The sequence below is a fragment of the Clarias gariepinus genome, chromosome 26, assembly GCF_024256425.1.
Source record: "Clarias gariepinus isolate MV-2021 ecotype Netherlands chromosome 26, CGAR_prim_01v2, whole genome shotgun sequence".
Lineage (NCBI taxonomy): Eukaryota > Metazoa > Chordata > Actinopteri > Siluriformes > Clariidae > Clarias > Clarias gariepinus.
Genome location: NC_071125.1, coordinates 4146663 through 4169231, shown reverse-complemented (window position 1 = coordinate 4169231; position 22569 = coordinate 4146663). Strand labels below are relative to the sequence as shown.

Below are 22569 nucleotides of genomic sequence, written 5' to 3'. Positions count from 1 at the left end.
CTGCGCCAGGGCCTCCAAGACGTCCGGCAGGAGAATGCGGATCTCCGCGCGGCTGTTGCTAACGCGGCTAGCCGGCCTTCTGTCGGGGTGGCCGCACCCGCGCAACCCCCCCCCCCCTCTTCTGATGTTGCGGAGCTCCGGCGGGAGAACGCGGATCTTCGCGCAGCTGTTGCTAACGCGGCTAGGCGGCCTCCTGTCGCGGCAGCCGCACCTGCGCAACCCCCCCTTCTGATGTTTTCCTTTTACTACCAGAGAAATGGGATGCAACAGACGGGAAGTGCAGTGTATTTTTGACGGCTTTAGATCTGGTGTTTGAGTTCAATTCCACCAAGTGCTCCACCGATCGGCTGCGCATCGCGCTACTCATTTCGTTGCTATCCGGGCAGGCAGCTGAATGGGCCACGGCAGTTCTTAGATCTAATTCAGGTACCGCTCATTCATATAACGGGCGAGGTGAAGACCGACACCAAGTTATACCACCTGCAGCAGGGAGGATCGTCCGTGAGCCATTACACCGCAGACTACCTGGGGAGACACCGCGCTCCGGACGTCCTACTACGAGGGACTGGCTTCCAAAATCAAAGATGAACTAGCCAGGCGGGAGCTTCCCGCCACGCTGGAGGGATTGATCTAACTCGAAGCCAGCCCCGAGAACTCTGCCGCCATTATCCACTTCCATCTTTGCCACCCCACGACCCTCAACCTCCGCCACCTACACCACCCATGGACATGTTGGTTCTCCACCTCCTGCTCCCAACGCCCAAGCCTGGTGAGCGATTAGAGCAGTTCGACGGGTCATCTTCACCTCTCTGTCACGACACCCAGCGTCTCTCGGCTCACGGTACAGGTACACCTCCAGTTTGGCCACAAACGGGTCTGAAGTACTGCGTTAATTGACTTCATTGACTTTTTTATGCCAAAAAACTGGGAGTGGAGTTGGAAGCGTTATTCCAGCCGGTTCGAATCACATCAGTTGACGGTCCGCCTCTCTCCTCCAGCCCCATCACGACCCAGACTCAACCCATCACCCTCATCATCGACCAGCACCACGAATCGATCCAGTTTCACTTCACCTCTGTCTCATCACCACCCATCATACTCGGATACCCTTGGCTCCTACAACATGACCTGTTGATCTCCTGGACCCAAAACCGGATCTTACAATGGGGGCCGACCTGTTCTGAACTTTGCCTGTGGGCTTCGGCTGGGACGTGCTCTAGGGAGTCCGAGGACCCTGACGTCGACACCAACGCCATTCCAGCCGCCTATCAGGACGTGGCTGAAGCCTTTTGTAAGCGACGCGCTACCCATCTGCCGCCTCATCAACCTTACGACCTTCAGCCTGGTTCTTTCCCTCTCCGTGGTCATCTCTACTTGTGTCCACCGCCAAGACGCAGGCAATGGAGGAGTACGTGTCTTCTGCCCTTGTCATGGCACCATCCGGCCCTCCTCATTACCTGCCGCCGCAGGGTTCTTCTTTGTGAAGAAAAAAGGCGGCTAACTACACCCATGTGTCAATTATCGGGGGCTCAACAACATAACTATCAAGGACCGTTCTATCCCAACGAGGTCCAGATCAGAAGCTGCACCCTTGTAGCTTCTTCTCCAAAAAATTGGACCCCACTCAGCAGTGATACAGGGTAGGGGACCACAAGCTGCTGGTCATAAAGTGGGCATTGGAAGAATGGCGACAATGGCTCCAGGGCGCCAGAGAGCCATTTATCATCTGGACCGATCATCAAAATCTTATCACTATCCGCAATCTAAAGCAGTTGAACCCTAGACAGGCGCGGTGGGCCCTGTTCTTCAAACAATTCAACTTCCATCTGTCCTACTGCCCGGGGTCCAAGAACACCAAGGCCAACGCTCTCTCATAACAGCATGAAGAGGACATCCCCTGGGCGGATACCACGCCTGTCCTCCCTTCATCCAAAATCTTTGCCCCACTTTGTTGGGAACTTAAGACAAGGGTTTGCCAAGCACAGACGGCGGAAAACAAACCGGCAGGTGTGCCGCCTGGACGACTCTATGTGCCCAACGCCGTAAGGAATGAGGTGATCCGGTGGGGTCACTCCACTCGGCTCTCCGGACACCCAGGCACCCAGCGTACCCTCCAATTTATCCGACGCGCCTTCTGGTGGCCATCCATGGCCAAGGACATTGATGAGTTCGTTCAGGCGTGCCCAGTGTGCGCCCGAGCCAAGGACACTTGACGCGACACCCGGAGAACTCCAACCACTTCCTGTTCCCCGCCGGCCCTGGACGCACATTGACATCGACTTCATCACGGGCCTGCCGGTTTCGGAAGAGAAGAACACCATCTTAACCACCGTAGATCGTTTCTCCAAAGCTGTGTACTTGGTAGCCCTTTCCGGACTCCCGTCAGCTAAACAGACAGCTGAGCTGATATTGGAGCATGTAGTCTGTCTGCATGGGTTCCCCAAGGACATCGTCTCGGACAGGGGGCCCCAGTTCACTGCCCGGTTCTGAAGATAATGAGATGAATGAATGAAATGTCTCTGATGAGCAAGCCACGGGTGACGGCGACAGTGGCAAGGAAAAACTCCCTGAGATGGCAATAGGAAGAAACTTTGAGAGGAACCAGACTCAACAGGGAACCCATCCTCATTTGTGTGATAACAGATAGAGATGATATAACATCATGTGTGTTATGCAGCTGAAAGTACAATATAACAGAGATTCTTTAAATTAACATGAAGTCCAGTTCAGCATAGAGATGAGTCTAATTAAAGTCTAATTTAAAGCCTTGTATGTTAGTAATACGATTTTGTAAATAATTCTAAACTGAACAGGTAGCCAGTGCAGGGATGATAATACTGGGGTTATATGATCATATTTTCTGGATCTAGTGAGAACCCTGGCGGCCACATTTTGGACTAACTGAAGCTTGTTTATTGAGGATGCAGGACAACCACCTAGTAATGCATTACAATAGTCCAGTCTGGAGGTCATGAATGCATGAACTAGCTTTTCTGCATCAGATACAGATAAGATGCTCCTAAGTTTGGCGATATTTCTAAGATGGAAAAAGGCTGTTTTTGTGATATTGAAAATATGATTTACAAAGGACAAGTTACTGTCTAATATTACGCCCAGGTCTTTTACTGTTGAGCTAGTAGTAACAGTACATCCTTCTAAATGCAGGCAATCATTGTACAAATGTACAGAAAGTACACATTAGAATAAAATTTTTAAAATAAGGTAGTCTCGGTATATTATCAGTTAAATGTAAATGTACCTATTTATATGTACTTATATTTAGTGCACAACTTTCTCGTGCGCGCGCTTTTAATTAATTACATACTTTAAGCTATAGAATGTATTGTCTAATGTGTTGTTGCTAAATATTATGTACTTTGCTTGTGGTATAATGTTCCGTAGCTCTTGGCCTGTTTTCAGTCTCTGTGTAACAGCTAGAATCAACACACCAGGTTTAAACTAATACTGTACCTGTATATTCTAATACTAATGTCTGTCTGTGTCCACACACCAGGTTTAAACTAATACTGTACCTGTATACTCTAATACTAATGTCTGTCTGTGTTCACACAACAGTTAAAATTTAAAGTCTGTGTGTTTGTAAAACAACCTGACTTTTGTTAAACACAAATAAACTATAGTAGTGCTTTTTTGTAACCTTGTGCAAATTTAATCTGTTGAACTCATGAATAAAATCTCCCTCATAATAACTGATGTAATGTGTCTCAAAAACATGTTATAGTGTAGAAAATGCATTTAGCATTTGTAAATGATCCTAAACACTTTTAGTGTACTGGTAATACAATTGCAATAATCTTTGTAATTTGTAATATAGAAGGTTGTATGTACTGTATGATTCAATAAAGTATATTTGCATTACCCACAAAATGTACTTTTTTAGTATTTGTAATTGGCCAGAAGTATAACAGCATGCTACTGCTGCAATAAGAATGTACTTGTAGTATATTAATCATGTATTTGTAACACAATAAAAATAATACATTAAATATATACTTTATACATTAAATATATACTTACATTTCATTAATTACTGTCAGGTATGTAGGTTAGTACACACACAGCCATATACTTTAAGTGTATGGGCCAGGGGTATCTCAGTGGTTAAGGCATTGGACTACGGTTCAGGTTAGGTTAGGTTCAAACCTCACAACCACCAAGTTGCCACTGTTGGGCCCTTGAGCGAGGCCCTTAACCCTCAACTCTATGTATAATGAGATAAAAAATGTAAGTCGCTCTGGATAAGAGCGTCTGCCAAATGCCTAAATGTAAAAGTGTACTAAGTATACTTAAAGTTGTTCCACTTTAGCACACCAAAGTATACTTAATACACTTAAAATTGTGCTTTTGTACAATTCAATTGCAACTTAAATACACTTAGTACAAAATTATTTGTTCGAAAATAGCAAACTTTAAGTATACTAGTCATTAGTCTGGCTGCAAGTACATTTAAGTATGCTTTGGCATGCTAGGATTAAGTATACTTAGCTTACTTTTTTTTTTTTTACTAGGGTTAGTTGAACTGTCTGGAAATAAAAATAAGGAAAAAAATGTCATATATGGTAATTGAATTGAAAAGCATTTTTTGTTTATAAAAACATATATAAATAGCATAAAACAGTTTTATTTTAATCAAAGGTGCAACCACAATCTAAGGAGTTAAAAGCTTTTTCACAAGCAATTGTTGTAATTGTAATGTGTAGATTTTACATAGCTCTACAAACAAGTACTATTGGGCAACTGGAGATTAAACAAGTTAACTACAGTAAATACATTTTTAGTTTTAATAAGGTTCCAATATAAAGAGTTTACAATGCTATCCAATTCTTTACAATTACATGCAAATTGCACATTGCCACATTTATAAAAACACAACTTCTGTTTTTTTGCTTTTGTCCTATAAATAAACAAAATATCTTACATCAGTAAAAAAGGAATCAAGGGTGCAAAATCAAAAATGTATTTCTGGTTGCATTAGTGCTCACTAATATCTCATTACCGTCTTTTAAGACCAATAGCCAAAGTCCTGTCTGTGCAAACATCCCTCCTGTCGTGTTTCAGGACACCGAACACTTAACAGCCACCACCATCACCACTACTCCTTCGCCTAGCTAAGCGACAAAGCTACCGCCCCTTCGGAGAAGTTGGCAGCGTGTAAGCTACTGCCAAGCATGTCTCCCTGGCTACAGAATTCAATCATTGTGTTTTAACGGCGTGGGTTTTTCATTTCCGTGAAACCACAGTGAGCACCTCTGTTAATTAAAAATCACAGACTTGCTGGAAAAAGGGGTCATAGCACATGTTCCCCTCCCAGACAGAGCCATTCGGCGTCAACACGTCACCCTAGCTCACCTCGTTTTCTTCAGAATGGAGTCTCAACGCCACAGAAAGCGTTCTCTTTCCTACACAAAGTATGAAATTGAGTGTCATGTGGGATCCGACCGCAATGCGGGCACAGCTGTCTCTTGCGCGCGTCAAATCTATTTTAAACACTCTAAAGGAGTTCAAGCTAGGCCAGAAAGTAACTTTCACCGCTTCAGTGGTGGCTAAGTGCCGGAGAATTTCATCCAAGGGCCAATCCCCAGAGTCAATAAGGGTTACCCGCCGAGAGCTTCGTACCCTCTTTATGTGGTTCAGACGCTCGTCCTTGTCTCTAGGTCCCACTCTAGGTCTGTGCTGTTGTCGCAAGTTGCTAATGGCAGACGTTTTTCCCTTACGGGCCAGAGCGCAGCCTTAGATGGCCAACCAGCCCAAGGGATCTGGAGAGGTCATCTTCTCATGTGGCATATCAACTGACTCGAATTGATGACTTTATTTCTGGCCCTAAAATACTCCCTCCAGCAATCAGGAGGCTAGTATGTTCTAGCACGGATGGACAACATCACGATAGCCTTGTAAATATTGCCCGGGCAGACTAGATTTGCGCCGTAAGGGAAACTAGCACACTAGGTTCTGCTTTAAGGACAGGACAATTCTGTCCCTCAGGGTCATTTACATTCCAGGACATAAAACATGTAGACCCAGTCCACTGCCAAACTGTTTTAGTGCTGAAAGTTTCTGTAGGGAAAAATAACCTCGGGCTTGTGCCCTAGTACACTCGGAACGTAAGCAGTCGCTATTTCGTTCTGACTGATGGGGTTTGTGGAAAGCACCCCTTAATTGCCGGCTTATTTGTGGGCCTCATCAGCCTTTCTATGGTGCTTAGGCTGTGCCAATTGGCTAGCTAGAGCTATTCTGCATCCTCACCCAACTATCTTCCGCAGTTGTTTTGAAGCCTCTGTCTTCCGCTGTTACAGCCCCGGAGCAGTAAGACTTCATTCACTGTGTCTAGTTCATGCTCTTCAAAATTTACAGCACACCACCACACTAGCCAGTGGTATAAATCAAAGCAGGTTTCATATGTCATGGGACCACGGCCGAAGTGGCCACTGGACGAGTCGGGTGAGAGATGTTGGTAAATCCTTCGGGCAAAATTGACCTGAGGATGTTCCGGTTAATTCCTATTTATAACCTCCAGATGCACCTAATGGAGTGACGTCACCTGACCGAGGTTATGTTTGCTAAAAATTTTGCCGTGTTTGACACACACATGCTTCACAACCGGTCATGAGGAGTGCGAGTTACCAACCGGAAGATCGGCAGTTCAATCAAGGCTTAACTTAACTTTCCCATAGTGCTTTCGCGCAGCATCTCGTTCCCGCTTTTTCAGGGAACAGGGTTACAGCAAAGTAACCCAAGATGGTTTCCTTTATGTTTTGTGCATTCAAAACTGCTTTTTTTCCCACTTACCATGGTTGTTAATAGTGGTTAAGGTAGTGGTAAGGAGGTGGTTACAGTGTATTTAAAACAGAGAAAAAAAATGCAATGTAGGGTTTTCACCCTTCCACTTTATAGAACTGATCGGTGAAATTACTTTACCAGCAATAAAGAGCTTCAGTGTGCCAAATCTATCCATTACTGGAGTCTGATCGAACAACTGGACAACACAAGAAATCAAGTGATTATTCATTCATGCTTTTATTGACTATTAAACAAGTAAAAGTGTCTTAAAGATAAAAAAAAAAAGACTAGAAGTTTGTGCTGCAAAAATGTAAACCTTCTATTCATATTATTATATAGTAAAAAATAGTGTGGGCTGTAAAATCACATTATTAGACCTGAATACATTAAGAAGTTTAGGGGACATAAATCATCAGAGGTTAATATTACCGTACCTGGGTTCTGTAGATTTTCTGGATCTGTGAATTCTGTTTCTCTGTAAAGAAAACCTAATCACAATCCTGTTGCTCATACCAATATTGTTATTGACTGATTATACTGAATATATATATAGTAATAATATAGTATATAATAATATAGTACTGTTTACAATGTCTAAATGTGTTTACTTTAATTATTTATAATCCCATGACACAGTGGCAACAAGAACATGCTGGCAGTAACAGACCGAATAAAGTGAAACTATAACACTTTTACAGACTCAAAGCAGATCATTCACAGGCATCACTTACCTTGAAAAACAGTGAAGTGACTTTGCTGTTGGGTTGCTCACTTGTGGTGGCAGAAATCTACCTTTTGCTCTTTTATGTCAAGTGGGTCAAGAGACCAAAAGCTCAGCCCCTTTTTTAAAGACTTCTCCATTCTAGTGGTCTTCATTACATTGTTAGGTTAGATATGTACAGTATCTACTAGATAATACAAAGTGATAAATAAGTCTATAACTATATAACATAACTAGTCTATTATTAGATTAAAACAGGTTAAAGCAGGCATTTTTTTAAAAAATATGAATCTCACTGTAATATCTTCAATGTTTTAAGACTGGTTTCATTCTACACATTCTACACAACTAGTCAAAACTTTACTAATCCCATGGTCTTTTCTAATTTTCATTTCTTTCTACATTGAATGCATCCAAAAATGCAATAATCTCCCCTGAACAGTTGATATTAAGATGTGTCTTTTACTTATGCTCTGTAAAGCCTTCATAACGACTCTAATCTGGGTGATATTAATTGGAGATTTATGAGACTGGTAATTCCAAAAGAAGTCCAAAAGAAAATGCAAAAGAGGTAAGTTTTGGTCTTGCTTTCTTGGGATGATCCTCATGGGAGCCAGTTTCATCATCGTGCTTAAAGGGTTTTGCAAATGCACTTGACACAATACTGTTCTTGCCAGAACTGATCCAGAACAGTGCTTTAGATAACTCCTGACTGTACTTTTTGATACCTAATTGACTACTGCCATGTGTGTCATTTCGTAGTCTAGAAAAAAAACAGTATTGTTCTAAAATAGAAAAAAAAAAAAAAAAAAAACATTGAATTAGGTATGTCCACACTTTTGACTGGTTCCAAATGTGTAACATGTTGCAATACACTGATTTCGATGTTGTGTTGTTGATGATAATGATGATCATGTTGATCATGTTGATGATGGTGATGTCATTATTGTTTTATTTTATTATTGTTTTTTTTTACCTTGCACACCTACAGATGATCTTTTCTTAACAGGCAAGTTTCTGATACACACAGCAATCTACAGTGTCAGGGGAACGTCCTGTCATTTTGCATTCTTGCTTTTTTCCCCCTCACAGCAGCTATGAGAACCCTAAAATGTTTTGGAGAAACTGCAGAACTGAAAGTGAGAAAGCAGAACAAGAATTTAACAAACAACCCCAAGAGTTTAAAGCATATTGAGTTTATTTTCGGCTTTAGAATAGGGTTAAAATTACACATAAAGGGAAATACAGTTTATATGCATTGTGTATACCCAATTAGATTATTAATTCAGTGCTGAAAGTCCCGAAATGTCTTTTAACTGGCTGATCAAAAAATGTTTATTTGACAACAAATGGGAAAGTCCACAGAGTTTTAGTAAATCTGAAAAAAAAAAAAAAAACATGGTACTGTAGATTTACACAAGTCACAAAGATTCAAAAATCAGTAGAAACATTTGTAAGTTCACGTTATTTGGAGGTGTGGCCTAAGATTTAGAAGAAGACCCAAACTGTCCCCCTCAACTTCATTTCAGATGGTCTGGGACAACCCAGGAACCATCGAGGCACAGGGCTACCATGAACTTGAGGCATAAACTGTCACCCTTAGCTGAGAGGAAATTGGTGACCAATGTCCAAGAACAACCCAGGAATTAACAACTTGAAGCTGCTTAATCACCGGTGTTACTGTCTACAGTCAAGAGAGTCTTACATTACCATGAACTAAAATGCTGCCATCTGAGATAAAAGTCCCTGCAATAAAATCTACCCCATCAAGCTTGACTACAGTTTGCAACTGACCATGCGGACATGGAAAAAATCTTTTATAGATTTTTTTTTTGTTGTTTTGACATTTTGATGTATGTTTGAAGAAGTAGAGGAGAAGCATTCAATCCGAGAACATTGTAGCAGCTGTTGAGCATGGTGGTGGTAGCACCTACTTTGGGGCTGTTCTGCTCCCACTGGAACTATTGCACTACATAAAATAGATGGAATAATAAAGAAGGAGGGCCAACTCAGGATTCTTCATTATATCTTCATATCATCAGCTAGATGGTTAAAACGTGGAAATAAAGAGTTTTCCTACAGGACAATGACCCAAAACCCCATTATGAAGTTCATTTATTTGTGTCCTTTTTTGGCAAGACTGAGCTGAGCTGAACTGAGAGAGAGGAAGAGAGAGATTGCTGCCTCACTGAGAACCAATAAATACAGTTCACTATCGAGACTCACAGCCTGCTTCCTGTTCTTTTGTCCTCAAACCACTGATGGCAAAACTGGGAGTGAAGATACATCACCATGGAGTCCTTGCCCCTCACTGATATTATTTGGTTCCTTGCTACCATCCACCAAGCCTACAGAAATAAGTCCAGGCACACAGGTACAGCCACTGAACCAATGCCCACAGTGGTACTAGTGAAAATGGCGCTGCAGCATGAACTAACTGTATAAGGTTGATGTTGTTGAGCATTAATCTGGCTTGTACAGGCAGGAGAGCATCATACAGAAGAGAAGGTCAACATTGTAGTGCTTAAGCAGTTTGTTACCTACCTGCCAGGCAAAACAGCAAAGTAGGTTTAGTGCCACTGTCCAGCTGGCTGAGAGCCATTTGGTGACCAATCCAAGAACAGGCAGTCCCTTTCTCTCCCTTTCCCTTTGCCTCACTTCCAATCCCTACCTATGCATAAAGGAAAGGGATGTCCATCCCCACAAGACGGATGTCTCGAACCCATGTTGTGCCCTTTCCTGTATCCTTTATAATCTTTTCCTGGGACATTTTTTCTAAACACCTCTCTTTCCATAGCTGGAGCATTCCGTACCCACTTAAACCAAGGTAAAGCCAGGGCAGGATTATCAGCGTGACTGCAGATGGAGAGAGGTGGGTGCAGTCAGAAGGTAACACATAATGCTTTCCACCTGTGGCTCAGTATGAAGTTTTTCATTGGTATTCTTTTGTGTTGGAAATAGAGACAGAACCAAACTGAGCTTCACGGGGGCCAAGAGAAAGACAGAGGAAGTGGGAGAGACCGCGAGAAAAAGGAGAGTGCGTGTATTTGCTGCCCTATTGGAAAAAAAAGTAATTAAATAAAAAATAAAGCTTACATTGATGATTGTTGGTTTTAGCATTAGACTTGAGACACAGTCTACAGTACAATAGAAAGTTTAACTTTTTACCCAAAACTGGCTCCTGAGTTTCTAAGAAATTTGTCACGGAAACGTCCTGTTTAGTTTAAAACATTGTCAATTGACTTTCTTTTTTTTCTTTCTTTTTTTTTCGAAGCTGTTGATGCATTAAAGTAACATCAACATTTTAACTGAAAGTTAGAAAGCAGAACAAACAGTTTTATGTGCATGCTGATCGATCACTTGGGTCTGCATTTACTTTTTCAAAGGAATCTCAGGAAACATAAATCTATTAAGCTGAAAAGGATATTGTGTTCTCAAAGTATTACAGTAAGTGTATGTGGGGGGAAAAAGTCTACAGAATATTCCTGCTCAGGACAGTGCTTTGACAGAAAATACATAAAGCATATGTTTAATGGACAAATACATTTGTGTGCAGTATTGTGCAAAATTTAATTAAATTATGTAGATTAAATTAAAGAAATGGGAACAAATGCAACAACCTCAGCAGCACTACCATTTAGCGATATTGCCATTTTTGTTTTACTTCCCACAAGGAGCTATTTCATTTATTTATTATTTTGCTTATGCTGTGAGGGTCCCAGGATACTTCAGGAACGAGGTGGGGTACATGGTGTCAAATCATCACACACACACACACACACACACGCACTCACTTCAGGTAATTTTCTGCACGTATTCCATCCTGCCATATGCCCCATTTTCTCTTTATAAACTTCTGTCTCTTGTCTTGTTCATGTTTAACTGATGATCACCTGACCACTGCTACCTTAACTTTAATTATTTTATTCTCTGTCAGTTTTTGTCAACCTGCAATTGCGTCTTACTTCATTTCTTAAAATTACACTGTTAATCTACCAAAAAATGACATAACATAGATAAATAAAAAAAATAAAAAAAAAACGTATATAACATATATATAATGTATAAACTACCCGACTGTGCGCGCGCTGCAGCGTCGGGCGTCACCATAGTAACACTGCAGGCAGCACCATCGCGCCTTCTGATTGGTTCCCTCCTGTGCACCTCGGTATACCGGAGCTTCCGGTTCGTGCGCGCGCCTGTTGTTATGTTGACTGCATTTTGACAATTAAGTTGCGACCTTGAGATTAAAACTCCTAATGGCCGCGGGTGTTTTCGATAAAAACAGGTGAGAGATGCGGCACAGCTTGCAGGAGAACTTTGTGTGCCATATTTATGCTGTTAGTAATTAACTATTTACCAATTTAATATTTAGCCTTTAGACTCTCCGGACTAAATTAATTCCTGTGACTGCTTGGAGATTATAAATAGTGTTTTACACTTACATAAAAAAGTTTATTAAATAAACTGACATTATGTATGAATATGAAGTATGTATACTAGTCTGAGTGTATGCAAGTGTAACGTATGTCATATGCAGCTTTAATAATTTTTCAAGGTATTTCCTTATTTTTTGTCTTTATTCAATTTGAAACTTTATTTTAAAATGTTTTTTATTTATTTATTTATTTATTTATCTATTTTTAGATTTATTTTAAAATGTATTTATATCATTTATGTAGTTATTTATTTTATTTATTAATTGTAATTTTATTTTTAAATATTTTTATTTATTAATGTATTATATGGCTTTAATATTTATTTTAAATATATTCATATTAAATATGTCTTTATTTAAAATATCTTCATTCAATTCAGTATATTTTTAGTTGTTAATTATTTTGTCTTTATATTATTTTATTTTTATATTTATTTAAAAAAATATATATATTTTTTTTTAAATAATTATATGTCTAAAATATATGTCTTCATTTAAAATATGACTTTAATTAATTCACTTGTTGTTTTTAGTTGTTATTTATTTAGCCTTTACTTTAATTTACTTAATTATTTACAGAAATATCCAAAAATATTTAAACAAAAAAAATTAAGATTAGAGTTAAAACTAGATTTTTCTCTATATATAATCCTCTGCAACACTAATGCACTTATCCCAGTGTTTTTACAGTAGATACCATTAAGGTGGAAATTTTTCTCAGTACGCCTGCTTCACATCTGAAATGCTGGCCTCCCAGGAACTCCTTTAATGAGACAAACAGAAATTAAAATTATTAGGTGCATGGTTAGGACTGTATGGGGGATGTGGTAATAACTCCCTGCCGAGTTCCTGCAGCTAAGAGTCTCATCACCATACTGTGCTTGAAGTCTTTTAGTCAGATTTTAGCCTTCATTATAAGAAATTTCATCAAGTCCTGATTTGACTTGTTAATATTCTAGAAAGCAAGTACATAATTAGGCAAATGGCACAAGCAGGTAAAGTATGTTTGTGTACAAATGTAAGCATGATTTCTATATTCCATGTGTCTAGAAGATGTCAGAGTTATGCTCTTTTGTTTTGTCTTACTTTCCATAACCATGCAACTTTGTTTTGACTGAACATGAAATGCATAATGTTTCGTCTGCAGGGATGAAAGAGGAACGACCATTTCCAAAATGCCACCTCCAGACAGACGAGCGAAAACACTTGATAGAACATTTTCAAAAAATAAAGAAAAGTAAGGCCTTATAATATGTGTTTTTTGGAAAAGTATTTTTTATTTGGTCTGGCTTGACGTTTTTCTTATTTTCAGAGAGATTCTTGATCTGCGGCGGCTTCTTTCATTTGTCTCGGCCCTGTTTTCTAAGCAGCAGGTACAAATAAATGGACAGGAGATCCTATCCTAATGCTTTGACGTGTCATGTTGCAAGTCATACTGACATTGTTCATCTTTACTAGTCTACAGGAAATCAGTACAAGGGCAGAAAGCTGCAGAATTCTCCGCAGGTGAATGAGAACAGGAAGCATGTGAGGTACACAGCAGCAGAGACAGCAGAGCTTGAAAAGTTCAGGTGAGTAGTTCTGATACTATGTATGGCATATCCATTAACAAAATCAAAATTCACCATGATGTTATGTATATCAAACAACCACTGTGTTTCTCTTGTGAGTCATGAAGGTTTGACTATACTGTATCATTTTTATATGGGTACTGGAAGTTTACATACTGCATTGTCAGCATTGATGTCACGACAATATTGGGTTTGCAAAAATGTTTTAACTTGTCAGAAATTCCCAATATTGTTAATACACAGTGAAAGTACAAAGGTAGAAAAATACTTGGACACAATAACAAAGTACAAACACTCAAGGACTTTACCTCACTAGTGGTGGTGCATAATTTGCATTAAAATTGCCTTAAAAAGGCAACCTAAGTGAGCTAAATTTGTCAAATTTGGGGAGGTAGCCTTGGACCATCACAAACTACTCCACCCCCAGCGCTCGAAATACCTCCCTAGCGAATAGCATTTACGCAATCCAAACTTGGGATCTGTGATAGCATAACCGATGAAACTTTATCTTTCTACAGCATGAAGTACAGAGAACAGAGGCATTTCTCTGGACATGCTCATCATAGTCTCTTCTCAGACATCTTCGCCGCCCTGATCAAAAACCGACTCAATTGCAGGTTTCCAAATACACAAACACATGACATGAAGGCCTCACTTCAAAGCACCCAGGACTTATCTTGCCTTTTTATTTTCTTCCTTTTTTTTGTGAAATTGTGTTACAGTGAGTGGCTGGACCATTCATCATCTGAAAACATCCTCCAAGTCCTCATCTGTCTGAGATTGTTTATAAGAGAGCCTCGGTACCAGGTATGAATATTAAATTTGGCCTAAAAACTCCTTTTATTCCAATATATAATCCCCTGCTACACTAATGTACTTATCCCAGAGTTTCACTACTGCTTTGATACCATGAAGGTATGCCTGCTTCATGTTTGAAATGCTGGCCTCCCAGGAACTCCTTCTGGTTTTTTACTAACCACTGCACCACTTGCACATCACAGGAACCCAGCTGGGAGTTACTGCCACATCCCCCATACAGTCCTGAATTTGCTCTAAGACATTTTCACGTTTGTGCCATTAAAGGAGTTCCTGCGAGGTCAGCATTTCAGACATGAAGCAAACAGTCCGATCATGGATCTGGCATATTAAGAAAACCTTCTACCTTGATGGTATCCAAGCACTAGTGAAACACTGGGATAAGTGCATTAGTGTAGCAGGGGATTTATATAAATAAATAAAGGCAGTTTTTTAACACTTAACTGTGCTCTGTTATTCTGCACAATCAAAAGTCCCAGTTTGACTTTTCATACTATTGGGAAATGATAAAACAGTTAAACCTTGGATTGCGAGTATCTTTGTAATTCATAAAGCACTTGTAACGGTTAACCCCTAGAGGGCGCCAAAGCGCCTGGGTTTGTTTTGTTTTATGTTAAAGTTAGTGTTTTAGTTGGACTGCATGTCCCAGACTGCACCTCGGTCAGGTGACGTGGGAATTCACCTGAACCGAGGTGAGATAATTAAGTTGATTATAAAGAGCCTGACTGGAGCACAGTCAGGCGTCTAGCTTTTGTTGTCCTTATAGTTATTTTCCTTTGAGTTAATTTATGCCTGTGTTGATTTATGTGCTTTATAAATAAAAGCCAATTACTAAACCGCCAGCTCGCCTCCTGCACATTATGCCACGCACACACAGACATCAGAGGAAGGTTCGTGACAGCACTCGTATATCAAAGGGAATTTCCACTTTAAAAAATTATGGAATCTGTGATCATTCGTCCCACAACGTAGAAATATCCATATAAAAAATATCAAGAAAAATATATAGTAAAATAAAACAAATTAACCTTCACTTTACTTTTCAAAAGAATCATGGCTGGTGTGAGGGAGACGAGAGAGAAAGAGAGAGAAGAGGAGGAGGAAAAGGAGGGTTATTGTGTAGGATGATTTTCACACACACGCTAACGGAATCACGGATATTTGTAGGCTCGCTGGAACTTTTTCTTTTCGTGTGACTTTAACAAGGAACCTCTCTAATGACAATTACTTTTGCCTCCTTTTGAGGATTTCGCGGAAATGTGACGCTGCATTGTCGCTAAACAGATTTATCTTCTGCACTGCTACAGAACAGTCACTACACTTGGACACAAAATAAAAAAATGCTTTTTGCACACACACGTTGTCACAATATAGTAAACAGTTTACACTCGCACGGATATTGACTGTATGTACAAATGAGGCACACACACTGAGACTGAACACATGGGAGATGATTACCCAAAATCCTGAAGCACGAGAGAGAGAGAAGATCCATGGCTCAGTTGTGATCACATGGCTCCCGGCAGAGAAAGCGTACACTTACTACTCGTGTTGCAAGGGCTCGCTCATTTATCAAGTTAAAATTTATTTAAAAATTTTTGTTTGTCTCGCAATCCAAGGTCATGCTGTATTGAGTTACCTGGTGCTTAATGTTAGCTTTTTGTCTCTGATAAGGCCAGAACGCACCAATAAGTAGGTCCTTTACTAATAAAAGCATTAACCAAAGAGTTACATTAATCTTGATCGTGTTTTTTTTTTAAATTAAAGTTATTATATTAAAGATACAGTACTGTGTATAAGTTATTCTCTCCTATAAACAACAACACGTTCAATAAATGCTAAACATTCATTTGAAACCACGAAGGCGGAGTTAGTGTTTGCATATCTTCTACACTGAAGCGTGGATCTTTTTAAACAATTGTTATATAAGGTTGTATATATAATGTACTGTAAGCTTCCTGAATTGTCCTAATTTATACTTTCTTCCTTTAGAAAGTGTTTCATGAGCTCCATGGCTTAATTCACCTTATAAAAGTAAGGACTGTTATGAATAATAAGCTATTGTATACAGTGTCTATGTTCCTTAATCTGTGCGATAAGACATGTATTATGCATATTTTGGAAATGTTTTTAGCTTGTATTTGCTGCTCTTTCAGTACATGGACTCAGTCAGCAGCGCATATCTGGAAAATAAAGAGCGCGCACTGGAAACCGAGCAGCTCGTCACCATGACCTGTAAGAAGCGCTCAAACTACATGAAGAGCATTTAAAAAAATAAATAAATAAAGATATATATATATTTTTTTTAAATACTAATTTTGCTTGTAGATGTGTGTCAAAAACTGGCCATGGCTGAAGAGCAGAGAAAGTGGCTGATTGAGTGTGAAGCTCATAAGGTTGGTTAAATCAGAAAGCGTTTTGTGGGATTGTGAATGGAAGGTATAATCCAGTTGGTTAATGAATCAGAATGTAACCCTTTTATTGTGACATATTGTGACAGTAATTATGAAAAACAGTTATTCATGGAGTTTTATCTGTTTTTGCTGGATGTACACCTGCAGTACTGAGCAAAAGTCTTGAGCCACTCATCATTATTTTATATTTTGCTTCCAAAGAGCCAGACATTCTTGTACTTTAATGTAGACTTGAAGACACTAAATGCTGAGTGGTTGGAACAGACAAGAGGAGAAATGAGGTTGCTGCTTGGACACAATTTCTCAATTTCTTTCATTTAATACATAATTAAATTTTATTTATCATGCAGAAATGAAAGGTGTCTTAAAACTTTTGCACAGTACTGTATTTAAGCCTCACAGAGATGCTGCTGTGTACACTAACACTATAGATGTTTTATTAACCCTGAAGTGTTTGTCCTTTCAATCCTTATAACCCTCAGACTCTTGTAAAGCTGCTTTCGGCAAGAGACAGTAACGTGCTATTAGGTGCCCTTCTGGCCCTCACTTCTTTAGCAGACAGGTGAGTTTATAAATATATATGATCAGTGCTAATATACTGTACACATCATACCACGGTTGGACTGCAACTGACAGATTTTCTTAGCCACGATTGCAAAGAGAAAATCGGAGAGCTGTCTGTTGTGGAGAATCTGCTGGTGATTTTGCAGGAATATGACATGCTGTCAAAAAGGTAAGATCCAATCAGCACCATGACTTAAAGCATTATTTTTCCTCAATTGCTTAAAAAGTATTAATGGATTTTTATTAACTGCAATAACAGCGTATTATTTTCGGCTTTCTTACATATATTATTAATTCTAAAGCTTACACAGCTATATCAGTTGTTAACATACGGAATGTTTTGTAAAGAGATAAAAAAAAATTAAAGACAGATTTTTAATAACCATACTAATTAAAAAAATATATGTATCTACACTATCTAGAGTAATTGTTTAAGAAATCTATGTGTTAAGTCAGGGTTTACATTTATTTATAGTACGTCTGAAAAGATTTGGACATAAATATGGCTACTATGCATTAAATGGTTATTGATAAAATGCTTCTGAGCTCTAAGGGGATTAAAACAGTTTGTGTTAGTAGTATGTAGTGTTATAGGAAGCTGGTTACTACAGTATAACTCTGCTCTATCTCTGACATAGTGTGAACATTTGTATGCATGTTGGTTTGCGTGTGTCCACAGGCTCAGCGCAGAGTTGCTGCGTCTTCTCTGCCCTGTACCAGTCGTCCGTGAGCAGGTGTGTGAATGCGACGGCATCCCCGTGCTTCTCAGCATGCTCCACGCTGACCATCTGAAGCTGCTCTGGAGCACAGTCTGGGTTCTGGTCCAGCTGTGCCAGGATCCAGAGGGCAGCGCCAACATCCGTGCCTGGGGAGGAATTCAGCAGCTCCTGCGCATCCTGAACGGGTCACTACTCTCTTTAACACTCTACTCTACTTCCTTTATATCAGAGTTAGCCTGGTGATATTAACTGGGGTTTATATATATCCGCAGGCTAGGCTACATCTGTATATACAATATACTATGAAATATCGATTTTTTAATGATAATAATAATATCATAACACTTTATATAATAGAATTATACATATAATAATAATAATGATAATATGTTACTTTTACATTACATTTTTTATTTGTTTATAATTAATATAAATGTATATTTTATAACTATTAATATAATAAATATAATATATAAATATTTATTGTAATTCTATTATTTTATAGAATTTTTTTTTATTTTAAATTTTATATATTTTATGATAAATCCCATGAAAAGCAATAATGATACACAGTACACATGATTGTCTATATACAGTATTACATGTACATGTATGTGTATACTGTACAAGATGTGTGTATTTGTTCCTGTAGAGAGCGAGTGTATGTTTCTGATCGCTCGTCCATAGCGACTCTCTCCAGTGCTAACGCTGCTGGCCGTCTGCACACGCAGCATGTATGTGAGGATCTGAGTCCACTTGAGACTGAAGAGAACATGGTGGCCCTCCACTCTGGTGAGCTCCAGTTTACACACACACACTTACCCCCATCCCCACACACATACTGTATATACAGTACAATACATGCACACTTATCCTCTTGCTTAATCACTTTTCTTCACGTCCTTTTTCTAGTTTCACTTCCTGCCATTTGACACATGAGTTATACTTTAGGATAAAGTATCAACTGCTTTACATGTGAGTTAATGATTGTGAGTAGTTTAACCTTTGCTCGACTTTGTCACTGTTGCTAGCATGCTGTGCTGCAATAACAGAGCTAGTGCTGGACGATGCAGCGGCCCACCATGTTGTGCAGGTAACGGAAACAGTCACCTGTTTGTCTGTAATGTCCAACTACCACATCTGTCAGTGTACTAAAGGTATAAAGCCATCATAAGCAGGTGTAAGAGATATGGTGTTCAATAAGATGCTTACTGTCTGGGAGTCTATTAGGAAAACAGTCCATTCCATTGATTAAGAACTGATAGCTAACTCTGACTTAACCCATCTTTTCCAACAAACCCTGGTCTTCTGCGTTATAAGAATTTAGTCTTGCCTGTGATTGGTTAGATATTTTACTGCATGAGAATTGTGCTATAATTCTCGTTATTAGTGTAATATTAGGATTTTACAACATAATACGAGGGGTGTTCAAGTCAAACCGGGACTTTTGTCTATGGAGAATAAGAGTAAAAACTTTCAATATTTATCTATATAATCCCCTGCTACACTAATGCACTTATTCCAGTGATTCACTACCATCACGTTATCTTCAAGGTAGAATGTTTTCTTAGTACTTCAGAAGCCATAATCAGGCTGCCTGCTTCCCCACTGCGCAACGTGACGTCGTAGTGACGTCTTTTCCATGTCATTTTTTGACGGCCAATTTCCGTCCATTGATGGGCTTGTTTTGTAACGCCAGACGATGTCTTTTTTTGACGTCTACCACACGTCTAATGTTGACGTCTTTTCCATGTCATTTTTGGACGTCCAATTAAATTTTTTCGTAAGATAGGAATAAGGTGGATAGGCTACCATGATTTATTTGTATAAAATATAATTTGCATATATATATATATATATATATATATATATATATATATATATATATATAATTTATTTATTTATTTATTTATTTTAATATTGCAGCAGTTTACCGCCGGAAGGATTTTGGAGAATGAGTGAGCTTACTTGCTGCCCAATGCTAATTGCTAGGAGTACTTTATTTACACACAGCACTCTATAGCATGAGCAACACATTCACCCGGAACCTACACCTAGTTCAGCCTAAGCATGAACCTGGGAAAATTTAACAGGTCACAAACACCCTAACTCACAAACATGGCCGAAGCCACTAGCCCAAACAAACTTCCCCAACATGGTGAATTCAAATTTAAATTTTATTTGTCACATACACAGTCATACACAGTACGATATGCAGTGAAATGCTTAGGCAACTGCTCATGACCTAAAATAAAGACTAACTTGAGAATTAAAATATAGGGTAAATAAAACTAGAAAAGAATAAAATAAAATATAAAAACTAAAGTAAAAAAAAATAATAATAATAAAATAAAATAAAATAAATAAATAACTGTACAACAAAATACACAATATAGAAAATATTTGAAGAATGTATAATGAAATATAAAACAATAAGAGCAGCTGAACGGGCTGGTATATTTATGTAATTTTTGTATGAAATGGTAGTTGTAATGGTAATGTAATGTCCACTGTTTGTGCAATTCACATATTTAAAGTGACTAGTGCCGTGCAAAAAACGCTTAAAAAGTGATTTATGTAAAGTGACTTGTGACTTGTGACCACCAGGTGTAGTTGTGCAGTGGCCACTAGTGTAAACGAATGTCCAGAATGTCCAGTGTATGTGTGTAAAGACCATATGTGTGTCAGTACTGTGTGGTGGTGTGATTGAGAGACCTTATCGCCTGTGGGAAGAAGCTCCTCCTTAGTCTCTCTGTGTTGGCCTTCAGGGAGCGGAATCGCTTTCCTGAACTCAACAGAGAGAACAGTCCATTGTTGGGATGGCTGAGGTCCTTCACAATCTTCCTGGCCTTGGTCCAGCACCGCCTGCGGTAGATTGAGTGCAGGTCAGCGAGCTCCGTGCTGATGATGCGCTCAGCTGATCGAACCACCCTCTGTAGAGCTCGTCTGTCCTGCATGGTGCTGTTCCCGAACCAGGTTGAGATGTTTCCCGTCAGGATGCTTTCTATGGTGCAGGAGTAAAAGTTCCTGAGCACCTTGGAGGGCAGTCGGAAGTCTCTTAAGCGTCTGAGGTGGTAGAGACGCTGCCGGGCCTTTTTCACCACGGTGTTGATGTGACAGGACCATGACAGGTCCTGCGTGATGTGAACACCGAGGTATTTGAAACTGTCCACTCTCTCCACTGGGCTCTCGTTGATGACAGGGGTCTGGTAGTTCCTCTCCTGCTTAGTGCTGAAGTCCACTATCAGCTCCTTTGTCTTACTGACGTTTAGAAGGAGGTTGTTCCTCTGGCACCAGTTCTCCAGATTCCTAATCTCCTTCAGGTAGGCCGTCTCGTTGTTATCAGAGATCAGGCCCACCACGACGGTGTCGTCAGCAAACTTAATGATGGTGGTGGAGCTGGTAGTGGCCACACAGTCATATGTGTACAAAGAGTACAGCAGGGGGCTCAGAACACACCCCTGGGGGGCTTCAGTGCTGAGAGTGATGGAGGCTGACACATGTCCGCCCATCCTTACTGCCTGTGGTCTGCCAGTTAGGAAGTTGGAGATCCACTGACACATAGATGAGCTGAGTCCATGAGTGAACATGGTACACACAGAAACCCTCCCACAATGCATGATGGTCATCAGCCGCCGCCCCGCCTACGCCACAATACAATATAAAATAAAAATTTAAATACCTTATTATAGGCTACTTTAAATTAAATAAAAACTGTTAGGGAAACAGGAAAATGTAAAAAAAAAAAATATATATATATATATATATATATATATATATATATATATATATATATATATATATTTTTTTTTTTTTTTTTACATTTTCCTGTTTCCCTAACAGTTTATATATATATATATATATATATATATATATATATATATATATGGTCTACCAAATGAATAAATAGTCATACAGATAATAAATCTTGTTTGTTTATAAATAATGTGTATTTATATGTATAATCATATGTTAATAGGCACTATTTTGTAAAACACATTTACTGCCACTGCCATAGACGTCCAAATGACGTCCAAAAAAAAGCCAGATTAGGTCAAATGTTGAACGTCCAAATGACGTCCAAGTTGGGTCATGGTTGGACATCCAAATAGTGGACCTAGTTTGGACGTCGATTAGATGTCCAGAACTGGTCATGGACCGACGGACCCAATATAGACATGATCTGCATATCCGACTATCCGACGTCCAATGTTTAGTGGGTCACATCTGACATTTTGGCCTCCCAGGACCTCCTTTTATTTCTTAAGCACATGGCTTTGGAGTGAGGCCAGGACTGTACAGGGGATGTGGCAATAACTCCTAGTCGAGTTCCTGTAATGTGCAAGTTGTGGAGGTGAATGATTGTGTGTCGAGTTCCTACAGTTAGATGCGTCTCTTCCACAAGATGGCCGCAAGTTATTCATTGACATTTATAAGGATCAGGCATTCCACTGAATTAATGCAGCATGCCGAAAACATCATTCACAAATTTCAGACTGTGGGTCCAGACTGTGCAGATTTAAAAAAG

At 39.4% G+C, this 22569-nt stretch overlaps 2 protein-coding genes across 2 annotated transcripts in view; one reads left to right on the top strand and one right to left on the bottom strand.

The window, feature by feature from the left end:
- Positions 1–7559, bottom strand: part of LOC128514120 (B-cell receptor CD22-like) — a 38607-nt gene extending 31048 nt beyond the window's left edge. Inside the window, exons 1-3 of the mRNA XM_053487818.1 lie at positions 7530–7559; positions 7233–7273; positions 6937–6994 (exon numbers count right to left, since the gene is read on the bottom strand). Of these exons, the coding sequence (XP_053343793.1) occupies positions 6937–6973 (37 nt within the window). The 5' untranslated portion in view covers positions 6974–6994; positions 7233–7273; positions 7530–7559. The remainder of the gene's footprint in view (positions 1–6936; positions 6995–7232; positions 7274–7529) is intronic.
- Positions 7560–11774: 4215 nt separating this feature from the next.
- The window catches only part of nek10 (NIMA-related kinase 10), a 31035-nt gene continuing 20240 nt past the window's right edge, over positions 11775–22569 (top strand). Inside the window, exons 1-14 of the mRNA XM_053487884.1 lie at positions 11775–11807; positions 13105–13194; positions 13270–13330; positions 13416–13528; positions 14047–14145; positions 14251–14335; positions 16337–16378; positions 16501–16579; positions 16673–16740; positions 17241–17320; positions 17405–17491; positions 18002–18226; positions 18694–18833; positions 19073–19134. Of these exons, the coding sequence (XP_053343859.1) occupies positions 11779–11807; positions 13105–13194; positions 13270–13330; positions 13416–13528; positions 14047–14145; positions 14251–14335; positions 16337–16378; positions 16501–16579; positions 16673–16740; positions 17241–17320; positions 17405–17491; positions 18002–18226; positions 18694–18833; positions 19073–19134 (1260 nt within the window). The 5' untranslated portion in view covers positions 11775–11778. The remainder of the gene's footprint in view (positions 11808–13104; positions 13195–13269; positions 13331–13415; positions 13529–14046; positions 14146–14250; positions 14336–16336; positions 16379–16500; positions 16580–16672; positions 16741–17240; positions 17321–17404; positions 17492–18001; positions 18227–18693; positions 18834–19072; positions 19135–22569) is intronic.